This window comes from Salvia splendens, chromosome 18, assembly GCF_004379255.2.
Source record: "Salvia splendens isolate huo1 chromosome 18, SspV2, whole genome shotgun sequence".
Classification (NCBI taxonomy): domain Eukaryota; kingdom Viridiplantae; phylum Streptophyta; class Magnoliopsida; order Lamiales; family Lamiaceae; genus Salvia; species Salvia splendens.
Window position 1 is genome coordinate 982,254 of NC_056049.1, and position 14,405 is coordinate 996,658.

The following is a 14,405-nucleotide window of genomic DNA, read 5'->3' on the forward strand; positions in this document are numbered from 1 at the left end:
TGTTATATATCAATATGGTCAAACTCGTACAAAGTAATCACATCGACCCACCAGAATCATTTTACTTATCATCTCTAACCCATTCCTAAAATCTTAACCACAATTCACACCTTTTGTGTCACGTCCAAATGCTACGACAATTGCATTAAAAATTAACGGTTGGACATAATGGCCATTTCAGGTGGGCTCCAAAGGTCGACCCATCATATCTCTAATATACCGGGATCGAAATTTTTTATTAAATTTGATTTTTAAGACTGGTGTCATCTCTCATTGTTTAATAGTTCTGCCCCAACTAATTTAGGTTTGAAGTATGCTTGAATTGCTTCGATAACTATTGATCAAAAAGTTTGCAGGGTGTCTAGCTTAAATATAGCTACCAAAAAAATTTATGAACTTAATATTTTTCGTAATTGCCCCACGTACCTTAAATCGGGTGAAGTCATACATAATGTAACAACTAAACTTTGGGTTCTGATGTCCTTGAAGATTCATATTTAAAATCATCGTTAGTATCACAACAATTAACACCAACTTAGCCACATTATGAATTTGAGACACGTATGCGCCACACACCAACAATATACTACAAATTTAACCAAATTTCCTGTTTTTAAGAAATTATTCTAATCATTTTCAAATTAATTAAGAGGTGGGTGGTGCATGTTGGTATATCCTAGAAATACTCGAGCCACATTTGTAGCCGTTCACGCGCTGACGCTGCGCGCCTTTCTATGGTCCGTGCGGTAGGGGCTGGTTTCATCATAGCGGCTCTAAGTTTTGAGAGTGGGGGAGACCAATTCGCGTCTCAAAGCGCGTGGTGATGAATTCAGCAGTCCGTAGCTGGCGGTGGCATGCAAGAACGGAAAGGAGCGTGGGATTGATAGATTCGTCCTTGTCCGAAATTAGTTCATGGTAAATAGACTCGTGTCACGTGACTTCTTGGACTCTTCTGGCTCTCACCTCGTCACTTTCAACTGCCCATGTGCATTATTTAGGCAATAAAGCCTTTCCTTCCAATTAAATTTTCACAACTGTCATTATTATCCTTTTGACCATATAAATTACTCCCTCTGTGTCCCGGCTAAGATGACAGATTCCTTGTTCGGCACAAAATTTTAGGGATTATTGGTTAATGTTTTTAATTGGAGAAAAAAAGATAAATTAGTATTTAAATAGAGAGAGAAAAAGAAATAGATATTTCAATAGGAGTTGTAAAAAGTGGTTGTGTGTATTAATAGGATAGAGAAAGTTTCCAAAAAATGAAATGTGTCATCCTAGTTGGGACAAACTAAAAAAGAAAACGTGTCATCTTAAGTGGGATGGACAGAGTACTTATTCTGAGTAGCGTTCTTTTTTCTCACACTTTAATTACTTATCTCTGAACTTTAATTTTTAAACACTAATTAATTAAATTTCGCATAAAAAACACCTCTACTAATTTAGGATGAAGACTTTGTCCGTGATAAAATGTCACATTTAGGTATTTCGAAATATCCAAGATTTAAAGTGTCACTAGTTTTTTTTTCTATTTTAGGTAAGTAGATTTTTGCCTTCGAAGAAACCACCAAAACCATATCGATCCATATAAACGAAACGAATATCAACAACCCCAGTCAACTATTATTCTCACCACCCATATAAGTTTATAAGCTATATATCAAAATTTTCCATCACTTATAGAAATTCTATGTAATAAACCCACAATTCAAGTGAAAGTGAAGCAAATCAACCGCATGTAAGAGTATCGCAGTTGATTCGGAAGGAAAAGAATTGTAATAGAGTAAAGTAGAAATCCATCCATCCTAGTGCATCCCCACAAATACAAAACACAGCTTTATCATCGTTCCCCACTCTCCCTCTCATTACCCCCACCATTCTTAACTTTTACATCAACACCCATTCGCCCCATGGCAGCAAAACACTAGCGCAGTAAAAAAAACCCACACACACACCCCACACCCATACACGCACTAAAAATCAAGAATTAGTAGAGGGAAATGGACTCAGACAGACCCCATTTCCTTACCTCCTCCTACTCCCGCCGCCCCGCTTCCTCTATGAAGCTCTCCAAATCCCTCCTCAGCCCCGGCCGCCCCGCCCGCGACGGCCCTCCCGCCCTCTCCTCCTCCCTCAGCCGCCGCCTCCGCCCCAACGGCAGCCTCAAATCCGGCCACGCCTCCCCCTTCTTCCCCACCCCCAAGAAACGCGGCTTCGACAACCCCGAGCCCTCCTCCCCCAAAGTCACCTGCATCGGCCAAGTCCGCGTCAAATCCAAGAAGAAGAAGAAGAAGAAACACCCCCTCCCCTCCCGCTCCCTCTCCCTCTCCCGCCGCCGCGAAGTCAGCTTCCGAAAAATCGATCCGCCTCCTCCTCCGCAGGAGGGCCTTCCCCAGCACCGGAATCAGAGATGGGTGCATCTCCCGATCTCGATCTGCGAGGCTCTGCGGAGCTTCGGCGCCGAATTCAGCTGCCTCTTCCCTTGCCGGAGCTCTTGCTCGAACGAGGAGAGGGGGAAGGGCGAGAAGCGGAGAGAGCACGGCTGCGGGGCCGTGCTCGCGCGCTGGCTGGTGGCGGAGAGGGAGATCGAGCTCGTGGTTGGCGACGGAGACGACGGCGAGGAAGGAAATGAAGAGAGGAGGGTTTCGATTCGAGCTTCGAGAAGGCACGTGTTCGAGGATTTTGAGGTGAAGGACGATCGGATGGAGGAGACGGCGGCGGTCGGCATTTGCATTCCGCCGCCAAATGCGCTCTTGCTGATGCGGTGCAGATCTGATCCCATGAAAATGGTGGCTCTCGCTAACCGCCTCAACGATTTAGACGCTGGCGATGATGAAAACAGCGAGATGAATTTGGTAGGAGGTGTTGAAGTTGAAGAAATTAAGGAACAAGTTACGGAATCGGAGGTGAAAGGAGATGAATTAGAGGAAAGCGCCGTCGACGGCGAAGAAGAGGTCGAGTCGAATATGTCGTCGTTCGAAGCCCTTCTCGACCAAGAAAATGCAGAACAGTACGATGACTGCTGCTGCACAGGTCAAGTTGAGGAAAGCCTTCTTTCTGCTGCCGTTACTGAACCCAATGAAGAAGTTCAAAGCCGAGAAGAAGAAAACGAAGTACAAGAAGATACAGAGTGTAGTGTTGTAATAAAAGATGGCGACGAAGAGAACGACGAAGAAATAGAGTCGAATGTTGTAATAAAAGAGAACGACGAAGAAAACGAAGAACACGAAGAAACGGAAGCCAGTGTTGTAGTACTAAACAACGACGAAGATGAGGAAGAGGAAGAGGCAGTGGAAGAGAAAGAAGCAGAGAAGAAAGAAAAAGAGGAGCCGTTATTACCGGAATGCTTGCTATTGATGATGTGTGAACCGAAGCTATCGATGGAAGTTTCTAGAGAAACATGGGTTTGCAGCACCGACTTCACAAAATGGCTGCCGGAGCGGCCGCGGAGGGCGGCGAAGGAGCCGGTAGTCAAGAGGCGGCTCAGCGTCGACTCCAAAGCCAAGCCCATGGCCGAGCCGCAGCCGCCGCGGTCGTCGTGCTCGCTGCCGGCGGCGGCGGCGATGGCGTCGATGATAGAGCGGAAGCTGGCGGCGTGCGAGCCGTTCGTGCTGACGAGGTGCAAGTCGGAGCCGATGAGGACGGCGGCGGGGAAGTTGGCGCCGGAGTCGTGCTTCTGGAAGAACGCGGTGAGGAAGCTGGAGCCGCACGCGATGGGAGTCGGCGCGGCGGCTAGAGTCGGCTTCTGAGCTGAGCTGAGCTGGCGTGGGATAATGGAGTGGTTAATTAGTGCACAGTGCTTTTGCTTCTAAGGCATGTTTCCTGTCTGTAAATCTTTTTTTGGAATTTTAAGAAATTAGGTTTGATGATACTCTATTTTTTTTATATAAATTTTAATGGAGTTTGTATCTTCTATTTTGGGTGTTGTGATGTATTAGGTGAAGGTTATCTGCTTTTAGAATGTATTGTTTGTATATACTCCTTCATAATGTTTTTGTTTTTCAAAATTATTTCATAATGAGCTTAGCCAAGCACAGCAGATTCTCTGTCCGTTTTTTCTATCGTTTTGTGCAATCCTACTCATAATAATTGAATATTCTTTCCATTTTATTTAAAGTGAATTATTTTTGGGAACAAGATTTTGTATAGCTTATACTATATCAGTCGAGAAAAAATATTAATTCTTTTTTTTTTTTTTAATTTTTATTTTGTATCATTCACTAAAGTTGGCATCTATTCTATCCATCCCATCACAAGCAGTATATTTTTTGAGCATGACATTTAAGAAAATATTGTTTTGATAGTTCAATGAATAGTGAAACAGGGGAAATATTTATCTATTTAAATTTTTTTCTTTAATATATTGAGTTTTATTTTCCATATTAATATTTCAACTATTTTTCTTATATCTCTTATTTAATACTCCCTCCGTCCCGCACTACTCGCACTTATTTTCTTTTTGGGCGTCCCAAGTTATTTGCACTCTTTCCATTTTTAGTAAAAAATTTCACCTACAGCCGTCATTTTTGACTTTCCTATACACTCATTCCTTAATTTCCGAGCCGAAAAGGAAATGAGCGAGTAGCCCGGGACGGAGGGAGTAGTAAATTTTTCATGAAAATTTGTGGTCTACTACTAAAATTTGTAGTATTACTATATTACCTATAAAAAGATTATTGTATATTTTTTAAAAAAATGCATCATCTGTAACGGTCACATTTTGTGTTGTATTGACATATGCCAAAATGAGTTAAAATTAGAATAGATTTGAACAAAATATAATATGCAATCTAGGCATGTGCCTCCATGAAAATCACTAATAAGAATGGTTTGCAATCACATGAAAAAGAATAGTATAATAAATAAGAATAAGATATGAAGAATAAGATTAGATAATTTGAAAATAAAAATGGATGAAGAATGTGGAGGGACAGTGGACAGGCTGGGGTCTTGCATTGTGTTTGTATGTATTTGTCGATTGAAGCAAAAGGAGATATCAAAGACATGTGAGGTTCAACATTGGAAAATGCAGAAGCAACAATTGTTGAATTAATAAAGATAATGATATTTGCAGTCAAAAGGGGTAAAGGCTGCCACTTACAAAAATCAATGCCACTTTGGCCTTTTTTTCACCATATTATAGCATGTATATTCTATACTATTATTATTATTATTATTGAAATTTTAGGTTTTAATTTAAAAATTACCAATATTCTTTTGATGGTTATATAATGTTCTCTATCTTCCAACGAAAATAATCCCTTTTTTGGTCCGCGTAGTATTTTATGTCGATAAAACATCAAATATAATCAAATTCTGATTTGTCCAATGCTTTATAAATTTTTTTCATACCGTGTTGATATATAATCGGAAATAATCAACATCAAGTCAATAAAATCGATAGATTTGAGATTAAATGTGAGGACACAGATCCTGAGATCTAATTAGTAATTTAGTGCTAGTAATTAGATAGACAAAGCTTAAGGTATGCACTTATGTCATAAATAGAGTGATTATTTTCCAAAGAAAAATGTGGAGGATAACAAAAACTATATACTTCGTCCGTCCGCCATTAGGAGTCCGGTCACTTTTGTGCACTCAAGTTTTTCAATCTTTGAGAATAGTTTTTCTTGAAGCACACACTCCAAATTTGTTCTTCAATCCATTAATATAATTATTTTTTTCATTGGTGGGAAATAACAAACTCGGGGGTAAAGTTCGTGATATTATTTGTCAATTTCAAAATTTGAGAGAAAAACCCAACTTTTTGAAACTTTCATGATATTAGATGCCAATATCCAATTCATAAATAAGGGAAATAATGCAATATTCATGAATTCTTATTCCTAGATAATGCAACTCTTAATCCAATAACGTTTCAATTTCAGTTTTGAAATGTTAGCACAATATATCTAAGCTATTAATTTTTATCTCATGTGAGATACAAATGACCAAAACTTATAACTTTGATATATTGTGCTTACATCTTAATAGAGTATGAAATATTGTTTAGCACACACAAGAAAAACAAAAAAAAATAAAAGAAATTATCAATTAAATAATGATAAACATTCTATTTTGTTGATGACAAAGTTCATTGAAATTCACCGAAAACATAAATAGTTCAAGAAATCCTAAAAGAAAATAATCACCGAAATTATCTAATACATTATAAATTAGACCGGTCTAATTCTCAAGATGAAACTAAGCTCCATTTATACTCAACAAGCCCATATTGCTCAAATTGGTGCCCGATGAATTTGCGTGTGATAATCATACACGAACTCCCCCACCTTTTCCCTTGGAAATAAACACACAAGAAGCCCGCAAAAGAGGGACTCCAAAAATAGGTAGAACAATGTTGAGAAACGAGTGCTCATCTTCTGCAAAATAGGTAGAACAATGTGATTATCCGAAACACTTCACTCTTCACGTCAAAGCTCAGTATAATCCCTGAGTAAAGTGGTCATTCTTGCAACGTGACACTATGGGTGAAACCAGTCTAGTCGTAGATCATAGATAACTCCATTAGCCAATTAATCCCTAGAGTTTGGATGCATGTATTTTTTTGTATAAATATTTGTATTTAATAAAATCATTTTTTCACATATGTATAAAATTTACAAGAATGTAATATTGACATTGTGGTCCGATCTAAGTGCCGAATAGTGAGAAGGCATCACTCAAAAACTTGAAATACCATTAGACGAAACATGGTTTCCCAAAGGGTTCCTATGTATGAATATGAGAAATAAGTATGTTGGAGGAGTAATTTAGTACTACTATGTAAGAAATATTTGAGAGGACAATGGTTGGAATTAAGAGATGGTGATGTGGGCAAAATAAGAAACACTTTATTTTCAAACTCGGTACAAAATGATACAACCCATCTTATTATCTAAGCATTCCTTATTTTTTCTAGAATTCTCTAATCTATTCTTTAAATTTAGATTTTTCTCTATGAAAATCTAGTTTTTATAGATAATATATATCTAGAGAATTCTATATATTCTACTAAAATTATTTAGATATTCTAATACCTAATTTTAGAAAATTCTATTGCATAATGTTTAAATTTAGATAATATATAAATATTATATATTGTAACTACGATATTGTAATTTGCAGTATATACTGAAATCTTGGTATGTCACCGTATAACGTGGTATATGAAAATTCGTACTGTAACTCTACCAAAATATTTGAGTAAGGTATCTTATCTTATCGAAAATCTCACTATACTGGAAATTTAGTGTGTTCGATATTTTTTTTCCTACGATAAGTTAGGTATATCGGTATTTCAATATTTTTATCCACCTCTATTCCTAATTTTGATTGAATATTTTTTTCCTAATTGAGATTATCAAGACTTTTGTGGTACAAAAATAAAGATATTTTTATATAAATACATCAAAATAAATAAAATATAAAAAAGTTAGAGAATTCTAGGAAAGGAAAAAATAAGAAAAAGAATACTCCTTTCCATTTCTATTAAATTTGATGCTATATCTGTAGTAGTTCATTTTAACAGTTCAACTAAAACAATGAAAAGCTCATCAAGATAAGCATAGAAACGCAACAAAATCTTGATGAATCCATCAACTGCAGAGTTGAAAGAAAAACAAACTCAACAAATACCTGTGAATCTTCCTTGTCCATTGATGGGCCTTATGCTAAAGCCATTTCTCCACTAGTTTGTGAATGCTTTGATGAATCATCTTTTTCCTTAACCATAAATGCTCTAGCAAGATCGCAAAGCTTTTTCTTGATTGAACCCGAGGAGGCTAATATATGCTGATTCCGATAGAGGAATATGGAGAAGAATATAGTTGATGATGCTAAGCCTACAATGAGAAATAAGCCCGTAAAACGATCCAGATCAAGGCTTTCCAAGCCATCACCCGAGCAGCCTTCTGGTCCGAGCCATCATCTTGTGATCGTATCGATCTTCCCATCCTCCTTGAGATTCAGTATTGCTGTTGAAAAATCGGGGACTAGTGGCGAACCCTTTATAAACGCCTGTCGTGAGTAAGATTTTAGGTTGGATTGATAATACCGATATATAAGTACTGATGCCCTTCTTGGTATAATGAAATAGAATAAGCGTGGAATGAAATGAAAATTTCTTTACATTTTCATTCCATCATACGAAGAAGGGACTAAGAAAGGCTACTTACAAATGCGAAGCCAGAAGTCCTGAGGTGTTTCGGGTCAATCATGGTATACCGTTGGAGAATCCACTGGTCAAGAAGCCAGTATGGAAGCCAACATAATCGCTTTTCTTGATCATATCGGTCGACTTGAGCTGCTGTATCGTTAGCATGGATGCCAAGTTTGCAGTGTAACTCGACGACAAAACAAGCACCACGAACACACATACAATCACCACAAATCTTGTTAGGTTGCTCTTCACTTTCTCCCCTGTCATAATAGTAGTTCAAAACTTCGAACTAGTTAAGACATGACCAAAATGAGGTCTTTAAGGAGTAAGAACTATGGAGTGGTTCAGTTGAAACTATCTTAAAATGAGAACTATTAGTTAAAAGCATAAAACATATCAGTTGATGTCACAAACCATATCAGTTTGCAACACAAAATATATTAGTTGGAGCAACTGATACGTTTTGTACTACCAACAGATAGTATTCAAAGTTCTCATTTTAAGATAGTTATAAAATGTTCCATCTCCGTAGGGACTATATGTATCACTTACTGTGTGCATAAACAAGTGTTGAGAAAGAGAACCAGAAGATCATCCCGACTTGCTTCCCAGGCGGGCCTTGGAAATGCTCGTTCACGCGATGCTCAAGAACCCACACGACACATCCAATGAAGATGAAAGATGCCCCAATCGTCAGCCATAGGGCGGTCGTTAGAGGTTTCATGAATATCCAAGCGCTCTTCCGCTCGTCACCCTTGATCGGAACGACAGTGGCGATACCAGATTCTGTGTAAGGGACGGTGAAATCGACATACTTTGTTCTGTTCGCTAAAATGGTCACGTCTCCCACAACAGCATCGTATCTCTGTCATTGACACAAGGATTAGTACTTCAATGAACAAGTGATCAATGGAAAATACATGTTTAAACAATGCTTGCTTACGTCGAGATATATTTGATAAACGAGTTCGTCGTAATATTCGACACTCCATGCATCCGTGGTTTCCAAAGGAATATACTCAAATGGAACAGCATAAGGCAATGATCTGATAACTTCTTCAAAAACATCAATGCAGAAACCAGTTGCTTCAACAGCATTAGTTTCTTGATTCCTTACAACCTTGATGTATTCATTGAATCCCTTTCTCACAGGAACTCCAACTCTCAACTTCTTCCCACTTGCTGGAATCTGCCAGCCTTTAGGCACGTTGCTCGTTTGTCCCGGCCACAAGATGCCTCGTAGATTGTCCTTTTCCGTTGAGTAAACCGGCTCATCACCATCCAACTCCACTTCCTTTGAAATCCCATATTTCTCAGTCCAAAATCCAACAGTGTTGTCCACTTTTCCAATCACATTCACTACCTCAAACGCAGACGGCTGCAGCTGACCGTTGGTTATGTTAAAATCGCCACTCAACCCTTCCGAGGCGAAGTTTCTGAGCACACGAGCAAGAGATGAATTTCCTTTAACTCGTTCGATTGCTTCTGATAACACTTTCATGCTGTCATAAGCCCACAATCCGAAAACATTGAGTTCTGTTCTGTCCATGTCAGGATTCTCCTCGTGAAACCTCTTACTGAATCGCCTAAACTCCTCGGATCGTGGAACGTAGGCCTTAACGCCTAGTACACCCTGCATCGCTTCAATACTGACCGAATCCACAGAGGTCAGAAAACTTGTTAACGGATCAGAAACCAACCAAGCATACCCTTCACTCATCATCCCAACTTCTTTCGCCATTTGGAAGAAGCGAGACGCGAGATCTGGAGGCATGTGCACGATCAAGACCCTCGTCTGCATCCCCTTCAAGCTATACAGCTCATCAAGAACTTGATCATCGTCAGCATAAGGTGGGATACAACTCAAGTTTGAGACAACAACATTGTTTTCTTGTAGCTTTGCTGTCAAATGTGGTAATAATCCACTCCCATAATTGGAATTTTCATGCACAAGCACAACTTCCCTCCAACCAAAAGCATTCACTAGTGCTGCCATTGCTTTAGCCTGAGAAAAAGACGGCCTCGTTGCTGGAGATATGACCGGAACTCTCTCCCTGTCGCCAATATCTGTCACGAGGTCCGCCTGAATGGACTTCTGTGGCCCGAGTATCGCCATTACATGCGCGTTCTTCACCAAATCGATAGCTGCAAGGAAAAAAAACTAATCAAAATTAGTCCTTTTTTTTCTTAATCCAAACTGTTTCATATCACAAGTTGAATAGCAGTATAGCATCACCAGCAGAAGCTGCTGCAACGACATCGCCCCTCGAGTCCCTGAAGTGAGGCACGATCATCACGGTGGTGTTGTGATCACGGTTGGAGTTTCTGTCCTCGACTGCCATCGATATGCAAGCCTTGCACATCTTTCCAGAGGCGTATCGAGATCAAGAATCACTCCTACGTTTATATTTCCGCAGTTTGACTTACCAATGCAAAAGCTTATCAAGAAGAGCATAGCAAAGCAACACAATCTTGAATTCTCCATTACTATAGTTGAAAAAGAGGAGATTTTTTGAGATAACTAAGATGAAATCCTCAGAGATGTGAAAGGAATCAAATTTTCCATATTCCTTCAAATAAGTGCTCAAACTTTGCTTGAATTCAGACACTTGGTGGAGATTTTATGGCGTTGGATTTGACACGAGATAAAATTACTTTCCAAAAAGGGGAAAGAGAGAGATCATGATAACGAAATTACCGACCTCTTTTTTCCTCAAAGAGACTAATTTCATGTTTCACACTGAATCTTCATATGGCTGACTAACCATATTCAAATCCATCACATAAACAAAATGTAATAGAAAATCCCCTAACTCTTCAAGATACCTTTGCATCTATCTGTTTGAGAAAGCTTCTGTATATACTCAAAAGTCCAAAGCTGAGTTCATACTTCTTCGTCCTAACATATAATTTTAATTATTCATGTTTTTGTTCGGTTAGTAGTTGACTTAGCAATTCTAAGTGTAGGTAAGTCATCCTGAACACCAAAACAGAGAAAAACTACGAATGACATGAAATTAAGACAGTGTAGGCGCGTCGCATTATCCCCACCACATTTGACCTCCCCCGGAGTGTGAGTGCACGCTCCCGGGAGTATACCTCTTAAATCAATCAACGCGAGAAGTTTTTAGCTCAACCCATTCGCATGTATTTACCAAAATACCCTTGACAGTCATATCCACTTTTCACAATTACATGTGTTGATTGTTTGCAGTTTCTGCAATTCACCATTTTAAGCACATTTACGTTCACCTCTGTTTGATAGAACTGATGAGTTAGTTATAGATGCTTCGTTTCATGGAGTGACGGTTGATTTGGTTCGTTGAAAGCATCATACTAGGACTTAAGAGAGTCTACCGGCCTTTGATACTTGTTGAGACTGTATCATAGTAGTTAATTATACATGTTGATTGTTTGCAGCTAAGTTTTGTCGATTTTGAGCATATTTACTTTCACCCTCGATTTTAAGACACGTGATATGTAAACGAGGATGTTTCCCCAAAAGCACTTTAGGTCTGAGTAGAAACTATGAGATATCGCTGATTGAAGTTTGTATCTGTTCTGTATAGACACCTGATTAGATATGGAGAATCGGAACATACACCATCCAGAAGCAGGTCAAGGCTGTACTAACTTTTCATTGAACGTGGAATATTAATTAGTGTAACAACATGTCTCAAGTTAATCTACCTAAACCGATTCACAATGAATACAACTTATTGTTTGAAATTGGATATACAGCCAGTCAAGAAGCACTCAAGAAGGAAATAGAGAGGCTGAGTAAAGTCTTCCACGAGAAAAACATGAAGAAGAATGTGGAGGCGACACCGTTGGAGCCGCCTTTGAGCAACCGGCGGCAGGCGGAGAAGGAGGAGGAATAATGATATTACTATTAATTTTGGGAGAGAGAAGCATCACGTGGTGTGTCTCTCCCTTTTTTTTTTCTCTAATCTAATAATAAAACTTTTTTCTATTTTGTTCTTTTTTAATTTAGGTGGGAGAAAAAAAAAGGAATTTCTAGGAACAAATTCTTGAAACAATTCATTCATTATTGTGTGTTTGAGTTCGGTTTGTGAGTCCGCATATAAATTTGATCATTATATCGATATTATTTTTGATATTTTGTTTAAAGGAAATGTCGTGCTACACATGTCTTGAGTTTTGTCCCTGTTGACACCAGTGGCGGACACAGTAAGGCACGGCAAGGGGCTTAAGCCCCTCCCATGAAGCTTTTTTTTTTTTTTCTATCTCTGTATTTTTAAAAATTTTGACGACTAGGTACCAGCCCATACCATTGGAATGTTGTTAAGGAGTAAATCATAGAAAGTTTAATGATAAAATGACTGAACTATAACTAAAAAAAACCAAAAATTGCAGAAGGTAAAGGACAAAGCCGCTCCCTTCGAAGAACATGAAGCAATTCAAAAAGGAAATAATATAAATATTATAAAATTACCGTTTAAGGTCGTGCATAAAAAATCGAGCCCAATTCACTTCTAATTGTATAAATTTAACACGTCTTATATTAATTTTGATAAAAGTGCCATATTAATTTTGATAAAAAGTGTCATGTTAACTTTTCATTTTGATTTACAAGACATAACCAGAATTCTAATTTCGTAGCTTAATTTTCTTCCAATTCTAAATCTTATAACAGGGTTACTTCTTCATTGCAATTTTCATCTATATTATAATCCACAAACATTTCAATTTATATATTAATTTAGTTTTACACATAAAATGTTTATGCATTTTTATAGCTATTGTGTTTGTGAGATTTTTACTCTGTAAGAGCATCCGCAGCGGAGAGCACACCGTTGTCCATCCGTCCGTGCCACCGGCACGGCACCGCTGTCCGCCGCTGCTCTCTTGCCGTTGGCACGGCGCTGCTCTTAGCTAAGAGCACGTCTGTGCCAGCGAGCAGGGCGACGTGACGCGCTTCTATTGGCCGTTGGCATTTTTTTTCTTTTTTAAAAAAAATCTAAAATAATATCAAAAATTTAAAATATATATATTTTTGGATTCCCAAAAATATACAGATTTTATTACCATTTTTTTGAAATTTTTAAAAAAATATTTAATCCCAAAATCATCTATAAATACACACATTCATCATCCATTTGGGCGAAATTCGGCCACGAGTAGTGAGTTTTTTTAATTTTATGAATATAATTATGTATTTTTTATTTTTAGGATTTAAATTATGTAATTTTTAATTTTTAAGACTTTAATGAAGAAATTTTTAATTTTTAGGATTTTAATTATGTAATTTTTTTTTTTTTTTTGTAATTTGTAATATTATTCCGGATATTTTTAATGCATTTTAATATTGTAGAAATGTTTTTATTTAAATTGAATAATAGAATGGTGGGACCCTTGAGCATGTCCTTGCAGAAGAGCATGGATGTGGGTGTTGTGCTCTTGCCTAAGAGCAGGGAGTAAAAGTGGGTCCGGACCCACATTCGTGCTCCTTGGCAAGAGCACGGATGTGGATGCTCTAAACTCTATATTATCTCTACCCATATTTTCTATTTTAATTCGTTCATTAAAACTTTTTTCAATTTATTTATGGTAAGTTTTTCTCCATTATGAAGTAGAACATATTTTTATCAACACTATTTCGAACACTTTTTGTCTTTAATTCCCTCTTTCTTTATCAATTTTGTATCGAAACTTTTATTGGCCACCATCAAAATATTTTTCATAAACGAAGGTAATATACAATGCAGCCCCTGGTAAAAAAAAATCTGCATCCGCCACACACAATTTGACTGATAAATTGTATTTATGTGACTAGACATGTAATCAAATGATAACTACATATATCTTTATATTTTTAGACTGTTGGATTTTTAGATGTGATGTCTAACTTATGATAGATAATATCAATACAAGGTCTTATTTATTCTCGGTTCGCATTTTTGTGATGCAAATTGACGACATTCGTATGTTTTAACATGGTCGACATGAACAAAGTTGATATATATATATATATATATATATATATATATATATATATATATATAGGGAGATGATCAAAATAAGTATGTGTTTAAATCCAGAAATGCAGACCAAATCTTGGCCCTAGGATTAGATGATCTAATGGTCAATAATTAACAAAAAACACGGAAGGTCATAATTAAGCAATTTTAGGTCATATTATAATATTTGGGTTTAATGTCATGCTAAGATCGTTTTAGGTCATGCTTTGTTAGCATGACCTAAAAATTACCTAATTATGACC

General features: G+C 37.6%; 2 protein-coding genes across 2 annotated transcripts; one reads left to right on the forward strand and one right to left on the reverse strand.

The window, feature by feature from the left end:
• The first annotated feature begins 2,000 nt into the window (after positions 1-2,000).
• Positions 2,001-3,749, forward strand: LOC121777815. The gene has a single exon (XM_042175169.1). It carries the CDS (start codon positions 2,001-2,003, stop codon positions 3,747-3,749), a length of 1,749 nt encoding a protein of 582 aa, XP_042031103.1.
• Positions 3,750-7,535: 3,786 nt separating this feature from the next.
• On the reverse strand, positions 7,536-10,601 carry LOC121776499 (glutamate receptor 2.7-like). Its single transcript, XM_042173671.1, has 5 exons — positions 10,398-10,601; positions 9,105-10,306; positions 8,714-9,026; positions 8,178-8,421; positions 7,536-8,019 (listed from the first exon to the last, which is right to left on the reverse strand). The coding sequence occupies exons 1-4, from the start codon at positions 10,522-10,524 to the stop codon at positions 8,216-8,218; spliced, it is 1,848 nt and encodes a 615-aa protein (XP_042029605.1). The 5' UTR covers positions 10,525-10,601; the 3' UTR covers positions 7,536-8,019; positions 8,178-8,215.
• Positions 10,602-14,405: the final 3,804 nt, after the last annotated feature.